At 43.8% G+C, this 21,844-nt stretch overlaps 1 protein-coding gene across 2 annotated transcripts in view; it reads right to left on the reverse strand.

Moving 5' to 3' along the window:
- CFAP74 (cilia and flagella associated protein 74) overlaps positions 1-21,844 on the reverse strand; it is a 168,891-nt gene that overhangs the window by 81,144 nt on the left and 65,903 nt on the right. For both annotated transcript variants that reach the window (XM_066606837.1, XM_066606838.1), the window contains exons 15-20: positions 17,362-17,428; positions 15,543-15,632; positions 10,443-10,616; positions 8,243-8,420; positions 6,163-6,248; positions 505-627 (exon numbers count right to left, since the gene is read on the reverse strand). In XM_066606837.1, the coding sequence (XP_066462934.1) occupies positions 505-627; positions 6,163-6,248; positions 8,243-8,420; positions 10,443-10,616; positions 15,543-15,632; positions 17,362-17,428 (718 nt within the window). The remainder of the gene's footprint in view (positions 1-504; positions 628-6,162; positions 6,249-8,242; positions 8,421-10,442; positions 10,617-15,542; positions 15,633-17,361; positions 17,429-21,844) is intronic.

Below are 21,844 nucleotides of genomic sequence, written 5' to 3' on the forward strand. Positions count from 1 at the left end.
CTTTACCGGCGCGCATCATAGGCAAACATGTCCCATCTTTTAGAGGCAGTATTTTGTGCCTCTAAAAAATGGACATGTAAACACTTCATAGGAAACCAATGGTTCTAATAGACACTATTTTTTTTTTGCGCACATAGGCGCGCAAAAAGAATCGCTCGTCTAACTGCGGCCTAAGTCTCCTCACTCAATCACCTTCTAGGTGCTCTGCCTAAAGAGAAAAGATTGTGTTCCTGACCCATTTCCCATTCAGTAATGATAATGAGATCACTCTGGTCACTCTGTCCCAGTCTATATTGTAAAGTGAACTTCAGTGTATTTTGTGCACTTCAGTGGCTACTATGAAAACCATATTATTATAAAAATGTTTAGAATGAACCGCATTTCTGGGGATAAACAATCCAGATTAATAAAATGCATGCATTCATATCCGGCATACAGAAATAAGCCTCCATTTCAGTCTGGAGAGCTGCAATACAATTACCAAGATCAAAAAATATTACTTACAGCTTTGCAGCTTTGATTTTCAAAGGTAATCTGAAACAATGAACTTGATTTTCCTGGAAATGTTGGAGTAAATACAACTGGTATTTTAATAGCGGAAAAGGGTCCTATCTCTCCATCTGTCCCCTGAAATACAGATGACATCACACTAAACAAAACCAGCATGGAGCAGAAATTCTGGGATGAAGAGAAGCAAGGACAATCGAATATCTTGGCAACGAAAACAGCGCTACAGAAGCATCCACACTGCAGTCCTGTAAATGAAAGAAGTCTGAACATATCGACTGAGAAGGAATCCCCAAGAACAGAATGCCAAAAAGTCAATCCCTGAGCTCCTGATCTGCTGTGTGTATACAGAAAATCATCCCTAATAATCCCACATCCCAATCTACACTGTGGATCTTTTCTAGTGAAATACTGCACTATTCTTTCCAGTAAAAATGTAGTTTTTGATGTTTTCATAACTTTGTTAATAGACAATGGAATGGAGTTGTTTCGCGAGTTCTTTGGTACGTGAAAGTAGAGTAAAAGTATAACATAATGGGGAACTTTTCTCTGAATCACAAGCACAAAACCTGTATATGAGAGTCCATAAAACTGTCGTAGGTAGTGAGTGAGCCGGTGGTGTGTCACTAAGGATACATTTACACTACATCTGTGGCACACCGTCGACATCTCCAGATGTATGCGCCAACATTCCTCTTAGAACAGGACTGCACAACCTTTCCTAACCCGAAGGCCAAACTGTCATATTGGATACCCTTGGGTAATATCCTCTGAGAAATCTATGGCGTATCAAAAATATATACATAAATGTCTGATTGGTGGAGGATCCACTTTCAGGATTCCAAACTATCTGGAGAATGGGCATCCCCTTCCACTCCCCAATCAGCATTCCAGAAAAGAGGAGACCATTCATGTATGTGGTTCTCACCACTGAAGATTATGGGTGTTGTGGTCTTAGTGTAGTGGCCCAGAGTTGGAGAGTATGTTTGTGTCTCTATGTAGTGCTTATCCCTTGGTATTGTTACATGCTGTTATGTGTATTGCTTAGACAGGTCACATAAGAGTTAATGTCTGGTGTCTGGAATTGTATCTGTCTAGTCTGGTTATGTGTATTGTCCTTCCTAACCTATGTGCACGTGTTGTGAAGTGAGTCAGGTGCTAGGGAAGGGGGGGAGCTAGGAGATGTGTGTGGTCGGAGGAGTTGAAGTTAGAAGGTATTGGTGATCGGAGCGGAGAGAGAGAACTGCTCAAGAATGCGTGTGGAGGTGCGATGGCAGTCGGAAACCATGTGAGGAGACAGGAAATCTGAAGCTTACCCCTTGTCCCAGGCTCACTTCTGCAGAAATGGAGTGTCTTTCCTTTGGAGAGTGTTTGAAACAGACCCTGTTTTCCAAGAGTAGGAGGTGGCGAGCACATGGTTCCCCCATTTGTCTACCACAATAGTGAGTGCACGCAAAAGAGAGAGAGAACTGAGAGAACTCGATTTAAGGGGAGTGAATTAAAGCGAAAAGAGAGGAGTATATAATATGTGCCTAGTTAGTAACGGCAGCACTTCTGCAAAAGGTCCGATAGATAACTTAGACTGTGGATATGTTAAAAAGGAAAGTGTGACTTCTGTATACAAACTTGTTGAGGAAAGAATCTGAAACTAAATGTTTTGCATGTCAATGCTACAGACTGTTAAATGCCCTGTGTTGGAACGTTACAATTTTCATTTACAAGTAAAGAAGAAACCGTATGCCTCCGGTTTAGGAAAACTATTCCTTCAATTGTGGACTCTGTTATTTACAGCGATCATCAGAAAGGGGCAATGGCGTCATGAAGACAAAGAGGTATTAAGCTTGGCTTTACAGGTTACTTATTATGGGATCTGTGGACGGCTGGGCCAGTTATCCTTTAGGGTGACTACCCGCTAGCGTTTTTTTTCCGCTGCAAATTCGCTGCGTTTTTTCCCCAATTGTCAATGGGACTTTCTAATGTTAAAATCGCAACGCATCAAAAACACAAGTTGTGTCGCGATGCATTTTTAACATTAGAAAGTCTCATTGACAATTGGGGAAAAAACGCAGCGAATTCGCAGTGGGAAAAAAACGCTAGTGGGTAGTCACAATTAGGCCCAGAAGGAGATGATGGTAGAGCCACCCGTGACAGAGCAAGTGTTTTTCTACCCCACTGTCTTCCCCAGCCCAGGGTCGGCTCTGGGCCGCCACATTAGGCTAGCATTTCCCAACTCCCATAAACAATGTACCATGGAGAGAGCTATATGGATAGTGGATTATTAGTACGTGTCCATCCCTGCACCTGAGCTGTGTGATATGTGAAATGGAAAGTACTGATGTGCCATCTACTGCATTACAATGGGGCGACTAAACCATTTGCATAGAGCACCAAGTGGTGTGTACCACCTATACTAGTTTCATAGAGCGCCCGATTTCTAAATCAGTGCTGCTGCATCTGTATATGGGAGCAGCTCCACACATATTAGCATTTGTGGGGGCCACAAAGAGTGGCATTACAGGCAGAATATGAAACCCGGACTGCGGTTTGTGCACCCCTGCCTTAGAGTTTAGAGGCTACATGTATGACAAAGAAGTGTCCTTTTGGCATATGTTTGGAAGTATACGTTGGGATCCCACAGTTAGGTCTCATGTCCACGGGTGGATTTGAATTGCAGAATCCGCAGTTGAAGCCGCCCACAGGGCCACAGGGAAACACGGGCGTCCGCACCTGGATTAAAGCTTGCAGATTTGATTTGCAAATCTTTGGGTGCGGAAATCACAGCAGGTGTATTTACAAGGGCGAGTGCAATGTTGATGCGAGACACATTTTATACGAGTGAGATGCGTTTTGTGCGAAAATCCCATCGCACTCACATAACTGCACTTGAGATTTTCATGCATGCAAGGAACGCACATTAAAATCACTTATTACTTCCTATGGAGAAAAAAAAAAAAAAAAATCGCAATGCACTCGCATGAAGGTTGCATGTACATGCGAGAGCAATGTGATTTTTTTTTTCTCCTGCTCTCGTGAGGCAGGATGGGTGATTCTTCAACAGAATCACCGAAAAATAGGATATGCTGCAACTTTTCTCTCGCATTGCTGCTTCTGACAGCACAGCGAGAGAAAAATCGCAAATGTAAATGCTACCATTGAAAATAGTGGTATATTTTCCTGCGCGATTCTTGTGCCTCTTGCAACGCACAGAAATCATACAGGAAAATCGCCCGTGTAAATGCTCCCTATGGGTGCCTACCCACTGGCGATTTTTTTTCCTGCGATGCTAAATTGCGTTTTGCAATTAGTATAGAATGTGTTCTTGTCCATTTGGGGTTTTTTTTCGTTTCGTTGCGATTTTTCACATAGGAACTGTCAGTTGCATATGTCTCCTTATTTTTCTCTTAATGCACCCATGATTGTCAATGGAGGGCTGCAAAAATGCAACGCCACAAGGTGTGATGTGCTCCGAAATTAACGCATGAAAAACGCAGCGAAAAGGCGCGAAAAACGCACAAAAAACGCTGCGTTTTTCACGCCCCAAAATCGGCAACGCCAGTGGGTAGGCACCCTAAGGCCTTAGTCAGATGGGCGTTTTTTGCCGCGATTTGCGCATGCGCATGCGTCCGGCGACTTTATAAAACCATTGCTTTGCAATGGTATCGGACACATGAGCGCTTTTTATGCACTCGTCCGATAAATTATAGAACAGAAATCGCAGATCGCACCTATCTGCGATCTGCGATTCCTGTTCTCTTCTCTATATGCGCTCAATGGGGCCGGCGGCAGCAGCGCCGACCCCATTGAGAACATATAGAAGACAAATCCTTCTTCTCTGCCACAGCTGTAACAGCTGTGGCAGAGAAGAACGATGTTTGCCCATTGAATTCAATCAGGGGGCAGGTCTGACTCACACCCCCTTCACACCCACTGCAGGCCGGCCGTGGGGAACTCCGGCTGCCGGGAGCAGGTAAGTATATATATATTTTTTATTTTAACACTTTTCTGGATGAATTGCAGGGAAGGGCTTATATATTTAAGCCCTTCCCGACAATTCATCCCACACTCGCCCGCAGCGCATTGCTTTTAATGGAGCGGGCTGTATTGCCGGCTCCATTGAATGCAATGCGCTGGACAGCTCCGGCCCGTTTCTAATGAAACGCAGCTAGGAGCAGATTTTTGGGCGATTTTCGGGCACCAGTCACGCGATTTGCGGATGCCCATCCGTCATGCGATCCGCAAATCGTGCGAAAAAATGCCCGTCTGACTAAGGCCTAAGGGTGACTACCCACTACAGTTTTTTTTCACTGCGAAATTCGCAGCGTTTTTCTTTTCTCCAGGGGTCTATAGGACTTGTAATGTTAAAATCACGATCGCGCAAAATCACAATTTTCGCGGTAAATTGCATGGGTAGTGACCCTAAGGAGTAGAAAAAAAAAATCTAACTGATTACTTCCCCAACTATGGCCACCTGCAGACGGCCAGGTCAGATCCCGCTGCGAGAAAGCGGGATGCGGACCCGTGCCCCTGCGAGAAAGCGGGATGCCGACCCGTGCCCCTGCGAGAAAAACGGGATGCCGACCCGTGCCCCTGCACAGCCCTTTGGCTCACCAGCTCCCGGCGTCTTCTGTCTGCACTATGTGCCGGCTGCCGATCAGCCGATGCATGCGCAGAACAAAGGCGGCCCGTCACTACTTACGTTTCTGTGCGGGCCTCTGCATGTGTTTTCACATTATCTAATGCAATCCTATGGCAGCGGTCACGGGCGGAAATTCTGCAGGAAATCCCACCGCGGAATTTCTGCCCGTGTGTAGGGGGCCTTGGATTTGACAATAATCGTCCTATTTTACATTGTGGGTGGAAATTCTCTTTCAAGGTCCTTATTATTTAATAGATCATGTCATTTCTATTCTTATATATTAGTATACTAAAACAATGGATTATTATATTATTATTAGAGATGAGCGAACGTACTCGGATAAGCACTACTCGTCCGAGTAATGTGCTTTATCCGAGTACCGCTGTGCTCGGGGCTAAAGATTCGGGGAGCGCCGCGGAGCGGGGAGCTGCAGGGGAGAGCGGGAAGGAACGGAGGGGAGATCTTTCTCTCCTTCTCTCCCGGCCGCTCTGCCCCGCTCCCCGCTGCGACTCACCTGTCAGCAGCGGAGCGCCCCGAATCTTTAGCCCCGAGTACAGCGGTACTCGGATAAAGCACATTACTCGGACGAGTAGTGCTTATCCGAGTACGTTCGCTCATCTCTAATTATTATATTTTTTCAGATGGCAAATTTTTTATTCTTAAACTTCTAAAAATTATTTTACTTTCAATTTTCAAAGCTGCATATTTTACAGCGGACATTTTCTATCTGTCGGCAGGTTCTAAAATATTTTATTTTGTGAAATACATATAAAGAGCGACACGTGCAAAAGGTTGGATGGCTAAATAAGGAAGCAACTAAGTTTAATAAAATCTTCTGCTATGATTTCCAAAAACAGAACAGCTATATAGCAGCATTATGGATACCTGTATATAGCTGTAACCATTACATATGACTGAGGAGTACTGTAATTAACACAGTGAGTAGTGAAGCAAAAAATAATCAAATTAATCTCCATGTCAGAATGGAAATCTTCCATTGACTGATGCAGCGCTCTTACCTCACCCAGCTTGATATCAGCACCTTCCTCCTGAGAATCTCCCTGTAAATCTTCATCAACCGCAGGAGATCCTTCACTAACATGTTCTAGTAGATCAAATAAATATAAAAATCACCATCATATTGTACACTAGTCTGTCAATCAGTATGAATATTTTTCAGAAATTACCATATTTCTGTTTTATGAGCTTTTAATGAGAAAACCTATAAGGCAGGAGCGTAACTATAGGGGATGCAGGGGATGCGGTTGCACCCAGGCCCAGGAGCCTTAGGGGGCCCATAAGGCCTCTCTTCTCCATATAGGGAGCCCAGTACTATGAATAAAGCATTATAGTAGGGCCCTGGTACAGGTTTGCATTGGGGCCCAGAAACTTCCAGTTACGCCTCTGCTATAAGGTATTACTTGGTGTGAGCATGCCCAAGTTCAATAACACAACTGCAGAGGTCCAAAAGAGCAAAACAAAGGAAGAACATACAAGTGATAAAGGCCCCTGGTGGGTGGTCCCACAGATTCCTTAGCTGCAGGCTTCCTCCAGGAAGAGGGAGTGAATTATCAGTGGGCACTGACTGGCAAATTAGAGATCACTTCCATCTAGGAAGTATGGGTTCAAAGTAGAAGCTCTATGGCTCAACTTTTTAAGGGCTCATAGTTATGAGTCAGAGTCTGACACTGTGAGGCATATTTATCCAAGACCGGTGTTTTACACTCTGGTCTTGGATAAGTTCCGACAGTGTGAGAGGCACCGAATGTAATAGGAGGCCTCTTATTCTACATGGTGTAGTCAAAAGTCTGATTCAAAGCTATATCTCAATATTGGTGTCCTATATTGAAAAAACAATAGCGTACTTGAATAGGAATGCATGGATGTGCTACATGATGGTATGATGCCCAAAACCCCAGAACATGGATTTCAATTTTGTGTTGTGGCCCCTATAAGAGATGGAGAGGAAAACATAATTGCAAAGTTGTAGAATAGGATGTGAGAAGCAGAAGTCCACCATCCGCATCTCTCTAAGCCCTGTGGGACCGCTGCTATGACCGAAAGAAGGAAAGCATACTCGAAGTTGCCGATTTCTGCTACAATAGGAGCAGATCATCCAGGAAGTCATCTAATGTTGTCTGCAGAAAATTCAGGTACGTATCCACGTTGAGAGTCCCTGGAATGAACACCGGTCCAACGATAGCTTCATGCACATATCTAGCAGAAGGGGGCCACTTCAAGTATGCCTTTATTTGGCGCATCTTGGGCAGGCCATGTGCCACTTATTAAAATCTATGGCAGGTTAAACCAGCCATAGGTTTGCATAATAAATTATGCTAGATTCTGGTGTAAATTGTAGTGAAGCTGGCCCCCTCCCCCTTTTTTTTTTTTACAAACGTGGCGAGAATGGTGTAAAATGCAGAAAAGTCACAAATTTTTGCACAAATAGGTTTTACACAAAAATTGTCAATTTTTAATGCCAGAATTTTGGGATAAATGTGTTTATGAATTCCCCCTGTGTATGTTGAATGCTTTGCCTGACACTGTATACGGGGACACTTTCTATCAGGTAATGTGTATAAGTTGTCACTTTATGTCAGTTACTGCGTATTTGTGAGCATCCTCTGCATATATGGGGAGCTCTCTGGGGAGCACTGCACAGGGGTCTATTCTCTGGCAGGCACTGTATATGGGGGCATTTTTCAGCAGGGTTCGGGGTATACCATTATAGGGAAAGAGAGACTATCATAAGACACTACAGTTGGCATTTAATTATGGCACTGTGGCATATAAAACATTTGCATGTGTAGTAGGAAGGAAGAAAGCTGCTAGAGACCATCAATCATAGGGATTAGTTATTAAAGGTGTTTTTATTCATTTTGCTTACACAGAGTGATGACCATACACACTTTTACTATCTAGTAGCTAAGATAAAAAAAACTACCTAATCTTAACAGTGAAATGAGCTTTGGCATAAACTGGCTGTTGTGCTGAATTACATACATTGGTTTGTAGCAGTTACAAAGAAAAAACAAGAAGGTATAGAAAAAAATGTTTGTATACTTCAGTGAGAAGAAACGTGTTAGACATAAGTAATACCTATCGTAGCGCCGGCATGAACATTTGGGCTCTCGGCACCCTCTCTTGGAGGACTGGTTCTTTCGTAGACTCGGTCTTGTTGGGCTAACATTGCGATCTCTGTGCTTTGATCAGTGAATTCTGGAGATGATTCAACAGCTGCATCTGGGGAGATGTTGTTATCTGAAGTTGAAGGCATCTGAAAAACATAAGAATACCACGGACTAATAAATACTATATCAAAGAGAAAAAAAAAATCTAATGTAATTCTTTTCAAGACAAACTTTGCCCGAGATGTACAGGTTTTCCTGCACCTGAGGCAAAAATTCAGTTTTGCGCCCCCTCCCCTTTGTGGACCCTACAGTAATAGTGCTCCATTTGTGGGTCGCAGTTATAGTGCTCTTTTTCTGATCAGCGGTAGTAATGGTGTTTTCCCTGTGGAGGCGCCCAACACTAAAAGTGCTCCCCTTGTAACCCCCAGTAGTAATAGTGCTCCCTAGTAGCAACAGTTTACCCTTTCTGGCCCCCAGTAGTAAGAGTGCTCTCCTTGTGGCCCCCAGAAGTAATAGTGCTCTCCATGTGGCATGCAGTAGTAATAATGCTACCCTTTTGGCTCCCAGAAGTAATAATGCTAATATTGTAGTGCTAGTAATAATAGTGCTCCCCATAGGTACTCTTTTCCCGCGTTATGAATTATATTATTGATGCTCTCACAGAGATCCTGGTCTCTCTCATCGTGCCGTCAGGGCAGCACCGAGTGTATCTTCAGTCCTTTTTTGCTGTCCCCTGTTCTGTGGTGTCTCCTATTTTCGGGTGCCAGAAGAGAATGGAAGCTGTACCCATTGCCAGCCAAGCGGTGATGAGAGCAACCAGGATCAGTGTGAGAGCATGATTAAGGTCATTCACACAGCGCTAGACAGAAATGGGGGCGAAGGGGGAAAAGCGGTGAGGCTCAGAGCGTAACTGTCAGATAGTTGTTACTCACTTAGGCATTGTGTGGGTCAGCACGGTCTGCAGCAATCAGCTAACTTCTAACTAAGATGGACTAGCACCTTCCCTGCCCAACATCCTAGTTGTGCCATACCCCGCCTGCAATCCTAGCTACTCCCCTGAAATTTGTATAGTGATTTATGTCTGTTTCTATGTGATCTACCAGTTGTAGCACTAACTACTCTCATAGTGAACACTTAAGGGCCATTTACACGTAACGATTATCGCTCAAAATTTGATAAATGACCGAAAATAAGTAATAATCGTTACATGTAAACAAAGGCATTGTGCAGTTTTCATTTGAACGATGATTTTAAGGTGAACTAAAAATATACATCATTCAGCTAGTGAGAGATAAAGTATCTCTCAATAGACTGCACGTTATCTCCACGGGAGTCGGCAGATGACATTGTAACATTGCCAGCAGCCTCGAAAAGAACAATGAAGCTGTGCGCACAGCTGGGCACGTGATTAATTACATGCTGGGCTCTGAAAACAGCTCCAGGAGGCCCTTTCACATGCAAATGAAGAAGATAAAGTGTTAATAGCCTCCAACACTTTATACAAATAGATTTCAAAATCTTTCAATCTTTCAGTCGTTTGAAAAAATATCTTTGCATGTAAATGGGCCTTAATAGTGAACATAATTGTTTATGGGGCAACCTGGGGTCTCTGGCAGTGGTTTAAGTTCCCCTTTCTCTTGACTGCCTGTTATGTACGGTGCATGGTCAAGTATATGAATGATAAACTATGATTTATATAGATTAAGTCAGGACACATTTTCATTTGGCTAAACAAATTGCACAGATCCGTATGCTTTCTATTTTGAGGCACATCTTTGCTTTCAGAGAGGTATGGTGTCATTCCACTATTAACACCAAGGCAACAATACCAGACTATTTCAGTAATTTGTGGTTGATCCAGAAAAAGTGCGATTATAAAATACATCAGAAGAGAACTCTTTCAAGTGGCACTTATTGCTAGCAAGGTCGAAGGATTGAGGGGTGGATCCCACACAAGAAAACTTGAGGACCTTTATTACAGATACACATGAATATACACCAGAACATCTGACGCTAGATCTGGTGTATATATGATTGGCAAATTCTTTAGCATCTCTATTTTGGGGTCATATATGTGGTAATCCAGAGTGAATCTGGTTATACTGTCAGAAGTGATGCCATATTGCATGTTCTTCACTATTTCAGCAGAAGCTTCGTTTCCCACTTACCCTGTCCACATGGGAGATGTCTGGAGGTGTCTTCTCTGCATCACTAGCTTGCGTTATTTGCTTTACAGATAACCTCGTCCCAAGAGCTCCTCTATTGGTCAATGTGACATACTGGGTCACAGTCTCTCCAATGACATGTGTGCCAAAATCAATACATTTCGTATTTACGGCCACCTGTAGAAATATATCTTTGGTCAGATAATCATCAGTATTGACTACATTTGTACTTTTTAAAATGATTTATGGTATCTTGATAACATAAGCTAAAAGCATGTTGCAATGTATCACAGACCACTTGACATATCATATAGTTTATAAGTGTATCACACTTCGGCAACTATACTTTTGATAATACCTACAATCAACACATGTACATCTAATATATCAAAATACTAATGAGCACCTGTCTGTGAGAGTTACATGTGATTATGTCACTGTCATGTGATCAGTCACCTGGGCTCTGAGCTCTCCCCTTGATCGCATGATGTTGGCGTCATCACAGGTCCTAAAATATGCAGAGCCTGACATTAGCCGCATGCTTAAAGGACCAGTGATGATGCCCCTGCCATGTGTGATGTGCATGTAGCAGAGCTGTGTGTGACGTACGTGTAGCAGAGCTGCGTGTGTGATGTGCATGTAGCAGAACTGTGTGTGTGTGATGTGCTATTAGTAAGTGGCGCATTGCACCACCAGAAACACTGGTTTTAGTCATTTTAAATCACCTAGATGTCCTACGTAAAAGTTTACTCAAAGAGTATAATAAACAACCTGATATGACCTTTGCTCAGCACAATGCATGCAATAATAATTACAACATTTGGCTACAATGGCTTTCATAGAATTTTTGGTTATGCTAATTAGGCCTTTCAGAACTTCTGGGCTCTCCTAAAATCTTCACCAATTCCAAACCAGGATAAATCAAGAGTCATTACTTTCCCATTCTAAACCTCAATGCCCTTTAATTTGGTCTGGATTTTTGAAAAATTCCAATTATGTCCAGGTCAGACTGGCTAGATGTTTTTGTGCTGCTATGCCCATACTTTATGATTCTAACTCAATGTGTAGCACATGAATTAGTACTTAGGGGTGCCTTCACTTTTTTTTAACCAACACAATACAGTCCAAACATTTTCAGGATGTCGATAGTAAGTGATCCTGTCAAATCACCATACTCCCGAGGAGACTGGCAGTGTAATATATTATCCAGCAGAAGGACTAGTTGCATGCATTGATACCAATTACCCACCTACTAAAGCAATAGGAGGGCTATTGGTTCTCAGCAGTGCATTCAGAGATTTTTTGCCTGCCTAACAGAAAGGTTTTTTTAAAATAAAGGACAGGTAATTCCATCATAAAAAATTATGTCATAAGATCAACATATGCCAAAATATTGTTTGATGGGGGGACCAATCTATAGGATCCCCATCCGATCTGTGAGGCACTACTAAATAGGGTATAACTGTACAGGACGACTCTTTGCCAAGGGAATGGGGTTGTAATAGGGCTGCCAGCCCTGTCACAAAAAAAAACACAGTCAAGGGAAAAGGGTGTGGGGCTAGGAGGGCATGACTTATAACAATGTATAATGTTACCTCTGTTCTTTCGGTGGCCCGAGTAGTAACTGTGCCCTTTGTAGTGACTCCAGTAGTAATAGAGACTCCTCTAAGTAGCCCCAGTAGTAATAATGTCCCTTCTCAGTGGACCCTATAGTAATCATGCCCCGTTTAGTGGCTCTGATAGTAACATTGGCCCTTTAGTGGTCCCAGTAGTAATAGTGCCCCTTTTTTTGGCCCCAAGAATAAGAATAACCTCAGTAGTAATAGTGACCCCCTTTGTGTCCTCAATAGTAAGAGTCCCCCTTAGTGCCCCCAGTAGTAATAATGACTCCCTTAGTGTCCCCAATAGTAAGTGTCACCCTTAGTTTCCCCAGTAGTAATAGTGTTCCCACTTTGTGTCCTTCCCACCTCTGTACCTCTGGCTGGGCAGCATCCACATTATGAAGGACTTTAACTCACATGCTAGCTCCAGTTTAGCTGCTGCTGATGTAATCAGAGACTCTGACCCCTGACACCTCCCCCCAGCATCTGTGCTGCATACAGGCCATGCAGGACCTCAGATGCCGGTGGGGAAGGGTTGGTGGTCTCTGATTATGACAGTGGTCAGCCGGACCGCAGCTAGAAAGTGAGTTAAAGTACTTCATGACGTGGTTTGCTGCCTGGGAAAAAAATATTTTTTCCCTCTTCTTTCCATTTTACTCATTTTTTTTTAAAAAAGTGTAAGTATTTTAGAAAAAGGCAAAAGAGCAACCTTTTATCACATTTTTTAAAATTAAATTATTTAACTAATTAATTAATCTAGTACTCAATTAACTCAAAAGTGATTTCATAACATGGGGTAACTCTCTGCATTTGCATATCGAACATACACAACAATTCACACATTAATAAAATGTTTAATATAAGCGTCAGGCGTTCGCATTCCATGTTTTGCCCCTTTACTGAATTATATATCGCAATTAATTCTTCAGGTAATCAAAATATTTACTTAAACGCATATTTTTTACAAATGACTGGCATACTATTATTTGGCATGCTCCTGGCTTCCTATTTTATCCAGGGGTCGCAATGTGTTCCTCCCTTGGAAACCAGCTACACATTCTCGCGGTCTCCCTTGATTAAATACGAAACGCGCTGCAGCGGTCTCTTTACTCTATCTCCTGCCCTAAGGTGTCTTTCACATGACAGTATGTTTTTTTTAATGCTTGGCTGTACCCCACAAAAAACTGTTGTGATCAAGTCCTGATCTTAATTAGCGTTTTCTTGTCCATTCACACAGGCGGCTGTGGCGTATTGTCGGAAGCGTGGAAATCCTTTGAAATTCTTGGAATGACTTCAAATGCTGAAATAGAGCCAGCTGTAATCTTTTCCCAGCGTTGGACGCCGGAATACTACCTCCCCCTCCCCTTTTTTTAAGCTCCCACAGAAGTCTATGGGAGTTTCCAGCGTATCTCAGGAAAAGATAGGGCAAGACCTATCTTATCATATGCTGTATAAAATTGGTTACCGATGTCCTATTTTTTCTGGTGCAATTTTTTTACGCATCTAAAAATCGCTCATCTGAATGAATACTTCTGAAACCAATGCTTCAGATGGTCGCGATTTTTTGACGTGGCTAAATTAGATGCGTATATATGGTCATGTGAATAAGGCCTAAGGATGTTTTAAATAACACAATCAGCGCTCTTCTTTCTATTCCCACCAATTAAAAATTGAAACCATCCGGTTAGCGCTCCTCCTACCATCTCCCGCACTCTTTTTCCAACTACCGCCAATCAGCAATTCAATTCACTTAGCGTTCCTCCCATCATCTCCCACCCAAACTGCATTTTAAATAACACCGCAGCGTTTGAAAGGAATTATTGCTGAACTTTCTCTATGAGAGATACCATCAGCATTCAGATAGTAAGACTGTCATTTAGTTTATCTCAGCGCTATTCTTCTTTTTTACTATTTAGCATTCACCCAAGGGTTATTCAATCTTTTTATTATTTATCACTTTATCATCTCATTTAATTAATGCAACCACCAACCAGTAATTAATACAGAACAGATTAAAAACATTTAGTACATAATGGCATAGTCAGTACATTTCAGATTTATTCATATAGATGAAAACCAGGTTGTGGTACAGAATATATTATGTTTTCTTTTTTAGGTCTTGCCATGTTCTCATGCTCCTAGCATTGATATATACTTTATGCCATTTTTAGATATTTATAAATAAGGTCTAAATAATGTTTCAAAGTTAGTAGCCACAAAACAATAACCCGATGCTTTCTATATCAGCAATTGTTATGAGTATTTGTACGATATTGCTATTTTTTTGTAATTAAGTATTATTATTTTGTATTGTTAATAAACTGGTATTTTATGAGATTCAGGGCTATTTCACACAAACGTATATCGGCTTGCCCTTTTCACGGTCGGCCGATATACACTATGATCTGATGCATTGGATTCCAATGCATAAGATCACATGGCCGTATTCCCACGATGTAATAGGGCCGGAATACGTCGGCCGCTGCATGGGCTCCTATGGGAGCCAATGACAGCGAACGGAGAAGGGAGGTGGAAGGGAGTTTAGCAGCGGGACTGTTAAACTCCCTCCCTCTCTTCTCCTAGGGCTGAATTCAATGGCAGGGGGCGAAGCGAAGCACCGTCCTGTCTCCTCCCATTGCTGGCTGCATACAAGGGGTGGGGAGGGGTCGGGAGCTTAGCTCCGCCCTGTACCACCCCCTCCCATTGCAAACAGCCAGAGGGGAGGAGAGCGGAGGTGAGCCGACGAGGGGGAGGGAAGGGGCAACGGCATGGCAGCCTTGGTGCATATGTGCTGGGGCCCATGCAGCCTGAACGGGCACACAAACATTAGATTTGTGCGCCTGTTCACGAATTTTCATGCCTCAGATTGTAGCGTATATCGGCCGGCCGTGAAAACGGCAGCCGATATATGCTCGTGTGAAACAGCCCTTAGTAATATGTTATGTCATATTTGTTTTCCTTTCTGTCCATTCATGTCTATATTTGACCATTTATCTGTATTGAATTCTAATCTTCATTAATTTCTTTATATATCACCTTTTATTTTGACACAGATTATAATATGTACATGTTTAGTGTATCCCCAGCAAGTACTGAGGAAGAGGTTTACTAACCACGAAACGTGTATACTTGCTGTTTTTAATCAATAAATAGAGAAATATTTTGGCAAATATACAGTTCTATGTAATTATATTACACCTGAAGCTCGTGCCACACATATCCTCCCCCCAAAAAACTTTTTTTTCCATTCTTTTATCTTTGCTCACATATATGTTTTACTGGCTACTAACGTGCCCGGTAAAAAATAAATACCGACACCGGCCTTTAGATTTAATTACTGGCTGCGCCGGTGACCTACCAGCCGGATGACAAGCCTAGGTCATAATGTGGTTCCTGCACAGCAGAAGGCTGTGAGTATTGCCGGTTAGTAAAACACTATTAGTCTGGAACAGAAGTGCAATGCATCGCTGATACATAGCTAAATACAGAGGCAGTACATTACCTCACACTTCTTAGTTGTGCATTTGACCGGAAGAGAGAAGGGACCGGTCTGCGCCAGCATCATCACTTCCCCTTCAAGATCTTCATTAAGCTAAATAATGAATAATTGTTAGATAAAGTCAACAACACACAAGCTTTTTAAGTTCCAGTTCCTTGATGTCAAGTACCTATCATACTGCAGTACTGAAGTCCAGTAAAGGAGTAATTAGACAGGAGGAGGATAAACTTTCTCCAAACTATCTCAGATTTAGGTGGAGTGTCCTGGGTTGCCAGTACTGTACTGGAACACTACTTCTCGGTCTGCCAATCTCTGACACAATATTCGAAGAAGACATTACATTTGAGCAACTGTTGATTGTGTGCTCACATGAGGAAAGTAGTATATAAGGGTATGCTCACACGTAGTGGAATTGATGCAGATTTTGTGCAGCGGAAACTCAGCACTAAAAACCACAGCAGACTTCACCCCTGCTAGATCTGCTACTTGTGTCTGCCGCCCTCTTGGTATTCCGGGCAGACGCGGGGATCGCTCTGCTTCTTCTGTTTGAATGTACTTTTTGTTCTATTTTTTACCAGCAATGAGGGAGTTAACCCCTCTCTGTGCTCACAGCTTAAATAGCAATTATCTATTAAAATGAGCTAGGGACCCTCCTTCTTTGCCTCAGAATTGATGTTTGTTTGCTTCAGACACCCAGCACATCTAGGTCGGCTGTTTCAGGACTGTTATGTCTTTGGAGCTGGTATCTGTATTTGTTTATTTTGTATGTTCTTTGCCTTATGCTTTAGTCTGTGTGCCGGTGTCCATTACTGTCCAGTCTGTGCATCATTCCTGTTTCTGTGGTAATCTATCCTGTTCTGTAGTTTGTATACACTGTCCCTGTTTCCTGTCAGGAATAGTCCGCGCCAAGGTTCTACTGCGGGACCGTTCTTATCAGGACGATCGTCCTGCTGATAGGTAAGGGCAAGTTGCCCATCTGAGTCTTCCCTCCTTCGGTACTTCTGACCACTGGGGTCAGCTGCCAGCCATACTAAGTCTCGTCTAAAAGCCAGGTTGGTTGGTTAGTACAGTGGGTCCACACCCAGAGCCATAACAACCCCCTTCAACTGAAAGGGTGAAATCTGTTTCAGATCAGTGTCAAAATCCGTACAAAATGGTCCAGCATTTGACTTCGATTTTCATGCACATCCGCACCAAAATCCGCTATGTGTGAACATACCCCAATGTAGTATGGCTGTTAATGTTATGGGGGGGAGTGACTTTGGCTTACAGTGTCTTGGGGGATTGTACCATTATGGGAGCGCTATAGCAGGATCTGTTATGTAGGAATTAGCTAGCTGCTGTTAACAGACGGTATGAAGCTTTGTTTTGCAGGAGCTGCAGTATAGCTGGCTCTGTTATGGGGGTACTGTTTCTGGCACTATATAAGTGGATAACTATAGAGAAAGAGAAACAGTATGTTTGTATTTAATGTGTTTTAAACATTATACTATTTGCTTCAATACTGAATTAATAAAATATGTAGTCGCTTAAAGGGTCACTGTCACCTGCGAGGAGGTGACTGGCAGTCATATATGTCTATGGTAGAGTGTGCCCACAGCAATTGGAAAAAAGTCAGATTTTCTAGTGGTGCCTGGGCTTCACTGGGGGACCGCGGGGTATTGGGAGAGCAGGTAAGTATAAAAAATACATCGACTTGGAAAGCGGGGTATTAGGAGAGGAGGGGAGCATAAAAAATACTTAGTTTATGGTGCTGTTCGTAGTGACAGGTTCCCTTCAAATTCCAAAAATGTTCTTATATAAAAGTATTGCGTCAACCTACCATTGGCTTAAATATTACAACCATTTCACATGACATTCCAGCCGACATTTGTCCAGGTGGGTCAAATCTAAAAAAAAAAACAAGCCAAAGGCATCATGTTTAGGTGTCTCGTCCTCTGATGAAATAACATAATCATCAGTGGGCAGTAAACTACATAACTCCTAGCATCTTTAGTTTCAATCTGGTATAATTAGGTCTTCTTAAATGGAACCTGTGATATTGAAAATGCAGTCCGATGTTCTAGAGCAGAAAGAGCCGAGCAGATAGCTATTCTGCGGGAAAAGAATCAGTATAACGTGGAAGTGCATGCAAAAAAAACTCACCCTACAGGAATAAAGCTGGCTCTCTAGTGTCAACTATTGGTCTCTCTTCAAGATGAGCGCTTATTTCCATACCCTTTTTCCTTAAGGAGCATTGTCTGGCCTATAAGACTCCTTATGCCAACTTGGTAGTCTTCATAAGGTGAAACATTATCCACCTAGAACAACTTAGAAGTGCAACTTCACAGAATTCTTTCTATGCACACTCACAAGGAAAAGCTTAAAAGGAGGCCATACACTTTTGATAGGCCTCGGCCAAACACTCGTTCGGCCAACAACTATTCCTCCTGACCCCCATTCACATTTGGCTTGGCCATGCCTGTATTATCAATGGGGAGAGGAGAATAAGTTGCTGCAAGACAGCTCTAGCATGGACTTATCTCCCTTGAGCACCAATGGATTGGAGGGAGCAAATCTGCCATCGGGGGAAAGTTGGAAGACCCCTGTAATTGTAGTGCTGGCATATCTACGTCAATTAGTGATTACAAAAGGTTTTCTTGTTTGTAACTATTCCTTCAGATTTCGTACCTCTTGATTGCTGAGTGGATTGGCATGTAGGGGAGGTGTAGGGATGTTAGTGCAAGAATAGGCGGCTTCCAAAATAATAAAACTCTGTAGGGAAACAGAGTCTGTCCAGTGAGGCAGTTGCAATTAGGCTGGGCAGAAGAGAGAAGAATAATAGACTGCCGAGGGCTGCCACAATTTGAAGAAACTGAGTGCTTGCTGAACCACGCAAACAAGCTGATAGTAAAGAACCCACTTCCTGATCCAAGAGGGTAAGCTGAGAGTAAACAGCTGCTCATCTTGTGACAAGCCCTTCACTATTTGTCCACGAAACTCAGCACCGGATGATTGAAGTGCCGGATATACTACCAGTGTTCCTGCTGAAGATCTGTGTTAATGAAAGTTAAAGTTTGAAGAAAGCAACAATGTGGTTAGTGCAAAAGTATGTGCCATCCCGCCTGGTCAGGTCTGCGACCAGGCCTAGCTAGGATGGTTACTAGTGGTCCTGCGTTAGGAGATGCTGATATGTCCTACGACCTCCCTATCAGTGGCGTAGCTATATGGGTCATAGTTGCAACCCAGCCCCTAAGCCAGGGGGCCCCAGAAACCCACCCCCCCACCGCTACTCTAGCACAGCACCCATGAGAAAGCCCCCCCCCCCCGCGCATGGTCCCCCACACTGCAGCTTTGGGCTGTCATTTGCACGGAGGTTATCACATTTTCTGGTTACAAGCCTCGCGCTGCTGTGCTAAGTGCCTGACTCCTCCCCCAGCAACATGTCCTCAGTGCAGGACGAGTCGGTGGAGGAGTCAGGCACTTAGGAGCAGCATGAGGCCCGACACCAGAAAAAGTGATAACCTCCATTCAGATAACAGCCCAGATTTGCAGTGTTAGGGGGTGATATGGACCATGCTGGTATATAACCTGGGTATGTTCTGTATAAAATTATAAATGTACAGGTGGTATACGTTATACCTCTTCCGGTGTTTAGTGATCTGGACGATGCAGGTATAACCTGGACATCCTCTGTATAGAATTACAGTATATGTATAGCTGATATAAGTTTTATACATCTGTATATAGTGATATGGACCATGCTGGTATAAACCTGGGTTTCCTCTGTATATAATTATATATGTACAGCTGGTATAAGTTATACATCTTGTATATAGTGTGAGGGATTAGCGCTTAGGATCGGTAGCAACCTGGGCATAAGCAGTCAGAGACAGTGACACTTGCGATAAAGTCTTTAGTCCAGGCTTTGCCTGGGTTTATTTCCAAGCAAACAAAAGCAAAAGACAGGCCTTAACATCAGGCAAACATAAAGGAAATCCTGCTCGTCTGAGCACTTACTAAACATGTAGCGTTCCTGTCTACACACTGGTAATCAAAATGGCTCCTGCACACAGCCAGCCATGACTCTCAGACCTGCAGAGGTCTCAGCTCCCCCTCTGGCCCTGTAGGCCCAGGCTTTATATGGCCTGGTACCAGCCCCACCTGGTACGTGGGAGTGACCATCCCACCCTTTACTTTGGTCACTCCAGGAAAAGCCGGCCCAGATTATGTGGCTTGGAGCCACTTACATACTACAACATGTTAGTGGCTTAATGCTACTAACACAATACTACCGGCTTCCTCCACCGAGCCCAGGCTGCTCGGTGGCACGCATCTGCCCAAGCGCTCCCCAAAGCAGCATGGGAGAGCATCCTAGGCGAGATATACCTTCCCTCCAGCACCTTGCCGGTCACCGTCTCACATACCCTCCCCCTCTGTTCGAGCCTGTGGGGTTGGACACCTTTAGCCACCATGCAATGCGTCCTTGACAAGGCATCGGCATTGCCCTGTAGCTTTCCGGCCCTGTGCTCTACCGAAAAACTAAAGTTTTGCAGGGTCAGGAACCATCTAGTGACTCTGGCATTTCTTTCTTTTGCCTGTGACATCCAGGTTAAGGGGGAGTGGTCTGTGATCAGCCTGAAGTGCCGACCTAGCAGGTAGTATTTTAGGGATTCCAGGGGCCACTTGATGGCCAGGCACTCCCGCTCAACGATACTGTAATTCTTTTCCGGTGGCGTGAGCTTCCTGCTCAGATATATCACGGGATGTTCCTCTCCCTCTACTTCCTGGGACAGGACTGCTCCCAGACCCACATCGGACGCGTCTGTTTGGACAATAAATTCTCTTTTGAAATTGGGTGTGACTAACACTGGACGTTTACAGAGGGCCCGTTTTAACTCTTGGAACGCCTTTTCTGTGTCAGTTCCACTTGACCATGACTGACTTGCTGTTCTTGGTCAAGTCTGTTAGGGGTGCTGCTATGCTAGCAAAGTTCTGCATGAACCGCCTATAGTACCCTACAATGCCTAAAAAAGCTCTCACCTGCTTTTTAGTAGTGGGTTGTAGCCAGGCCTGAATGGCTTCAACTTTATTGATCTGGGGTTTTATAATACCCCTGCCTATTACATACCCCAGGTATCGTGCTTCTTCGAGGCCTATGGCGCACTTCTTTGGGTTTGCTGTGAGCCTTGCTTTCCTAAGGGAGTTCAGTACTGCCTGTACCTTGGGTAGATGACTGTCCCAGTCTTCGCTAAAGATGATGATATCATCTAAATATGCTGACGCATATTGTCGATGGGGTTTGAGTATGATATCCATCAATCTTTGGAAGGTTGCTGGGGCTCCATGCAAACCGAAGGGTAGGCAGATGTACTGAAACAACCCTTCTGGTGTGGCAAATGCAGTCGTTTCTTTCGCGCTCTCTGTAAGGGGAACCTGCCAGTAGCCTTTAGTAAGGTCGAGAGTGGAAAAGTACCTGGCATGACCCAGTCTCTCAATCAACTCGTCCACTCTCGGCATTGGGTATGCGTCAAATTTTGACACGTCGTTTAGCTTCCGGAAGTCGTTACAGAAGCGCAGAGAGCCATCAGGTTTTGGTATCAGCACGATAGGGCTGGACCATTCGCTTTTCGACTCCTCAATTACTCAGAGGTCTCCTCTGAGATGGCTCGTCTGCGGGCTTCTGGAACCCTGTACGGTTTCAACTGAACCTTTACCCCTGGTTCAGTTATAATGTCGTGTTTTATGACACCAGTACGCCCTGGCATATCCGAGAACACATCTGAATTACGCTGTATAAATTCCCTCAACTCTTGTTGTTGGGATTTGGACAGGGACCCTGATACACACACCTCTGGGACCGTACCATGGGGGGTGCTCACTGCAGTCAGTGCTTCTCTGTCCTTCCATGGCTTAATTAGGTTTACATGGTACAATTGTTCTGGTTTCCGCCTACCTGGCTGGTATACCTTATAATTTACCTCTCCGACTTTCTCAATTATGTCATAGGGCCCTTGCCATTTTGCTAGGAATTTACTTTCTAGGGTGGGCACCAACACTAGTACCCGATCCCCAGGGTTGAAGGTTCTCACCTTGGCGGACCGGTTATATACCCGGCTTTGGGCTTCTTGAGCCTGCTGTAAATGTTCTTTAACAATGGGCATGACCACCGCAATTCGATCTTGCATGAGGGAGATGTGGTCAATAACACTCCTGTAGGGGGTGGACTCGTGCTCCCAGGTCTCCTTAGCTACATCAAGGAGCCCTCGGGGATGTCTACCATACACTAATTCAAAGGGAGAGAACCCAGTGGAGGATTGTGGAAC

Source organism: Eleutherodactylus coqui, chromosome 6, assembly GCF_035609145.1.
Source record: "Eleutherodactylus coqui strain aEleCoq1 chromosome 6, aEleCoq1.hap1, whole genome shotgun sequence".
Lineage (NCBI taxonomy): Eukaryota > Metazoa > Chordata > Amphibia > Anura > Eleutherodactylidae > Eleutherodactylus > Eleutherodactylus coqui.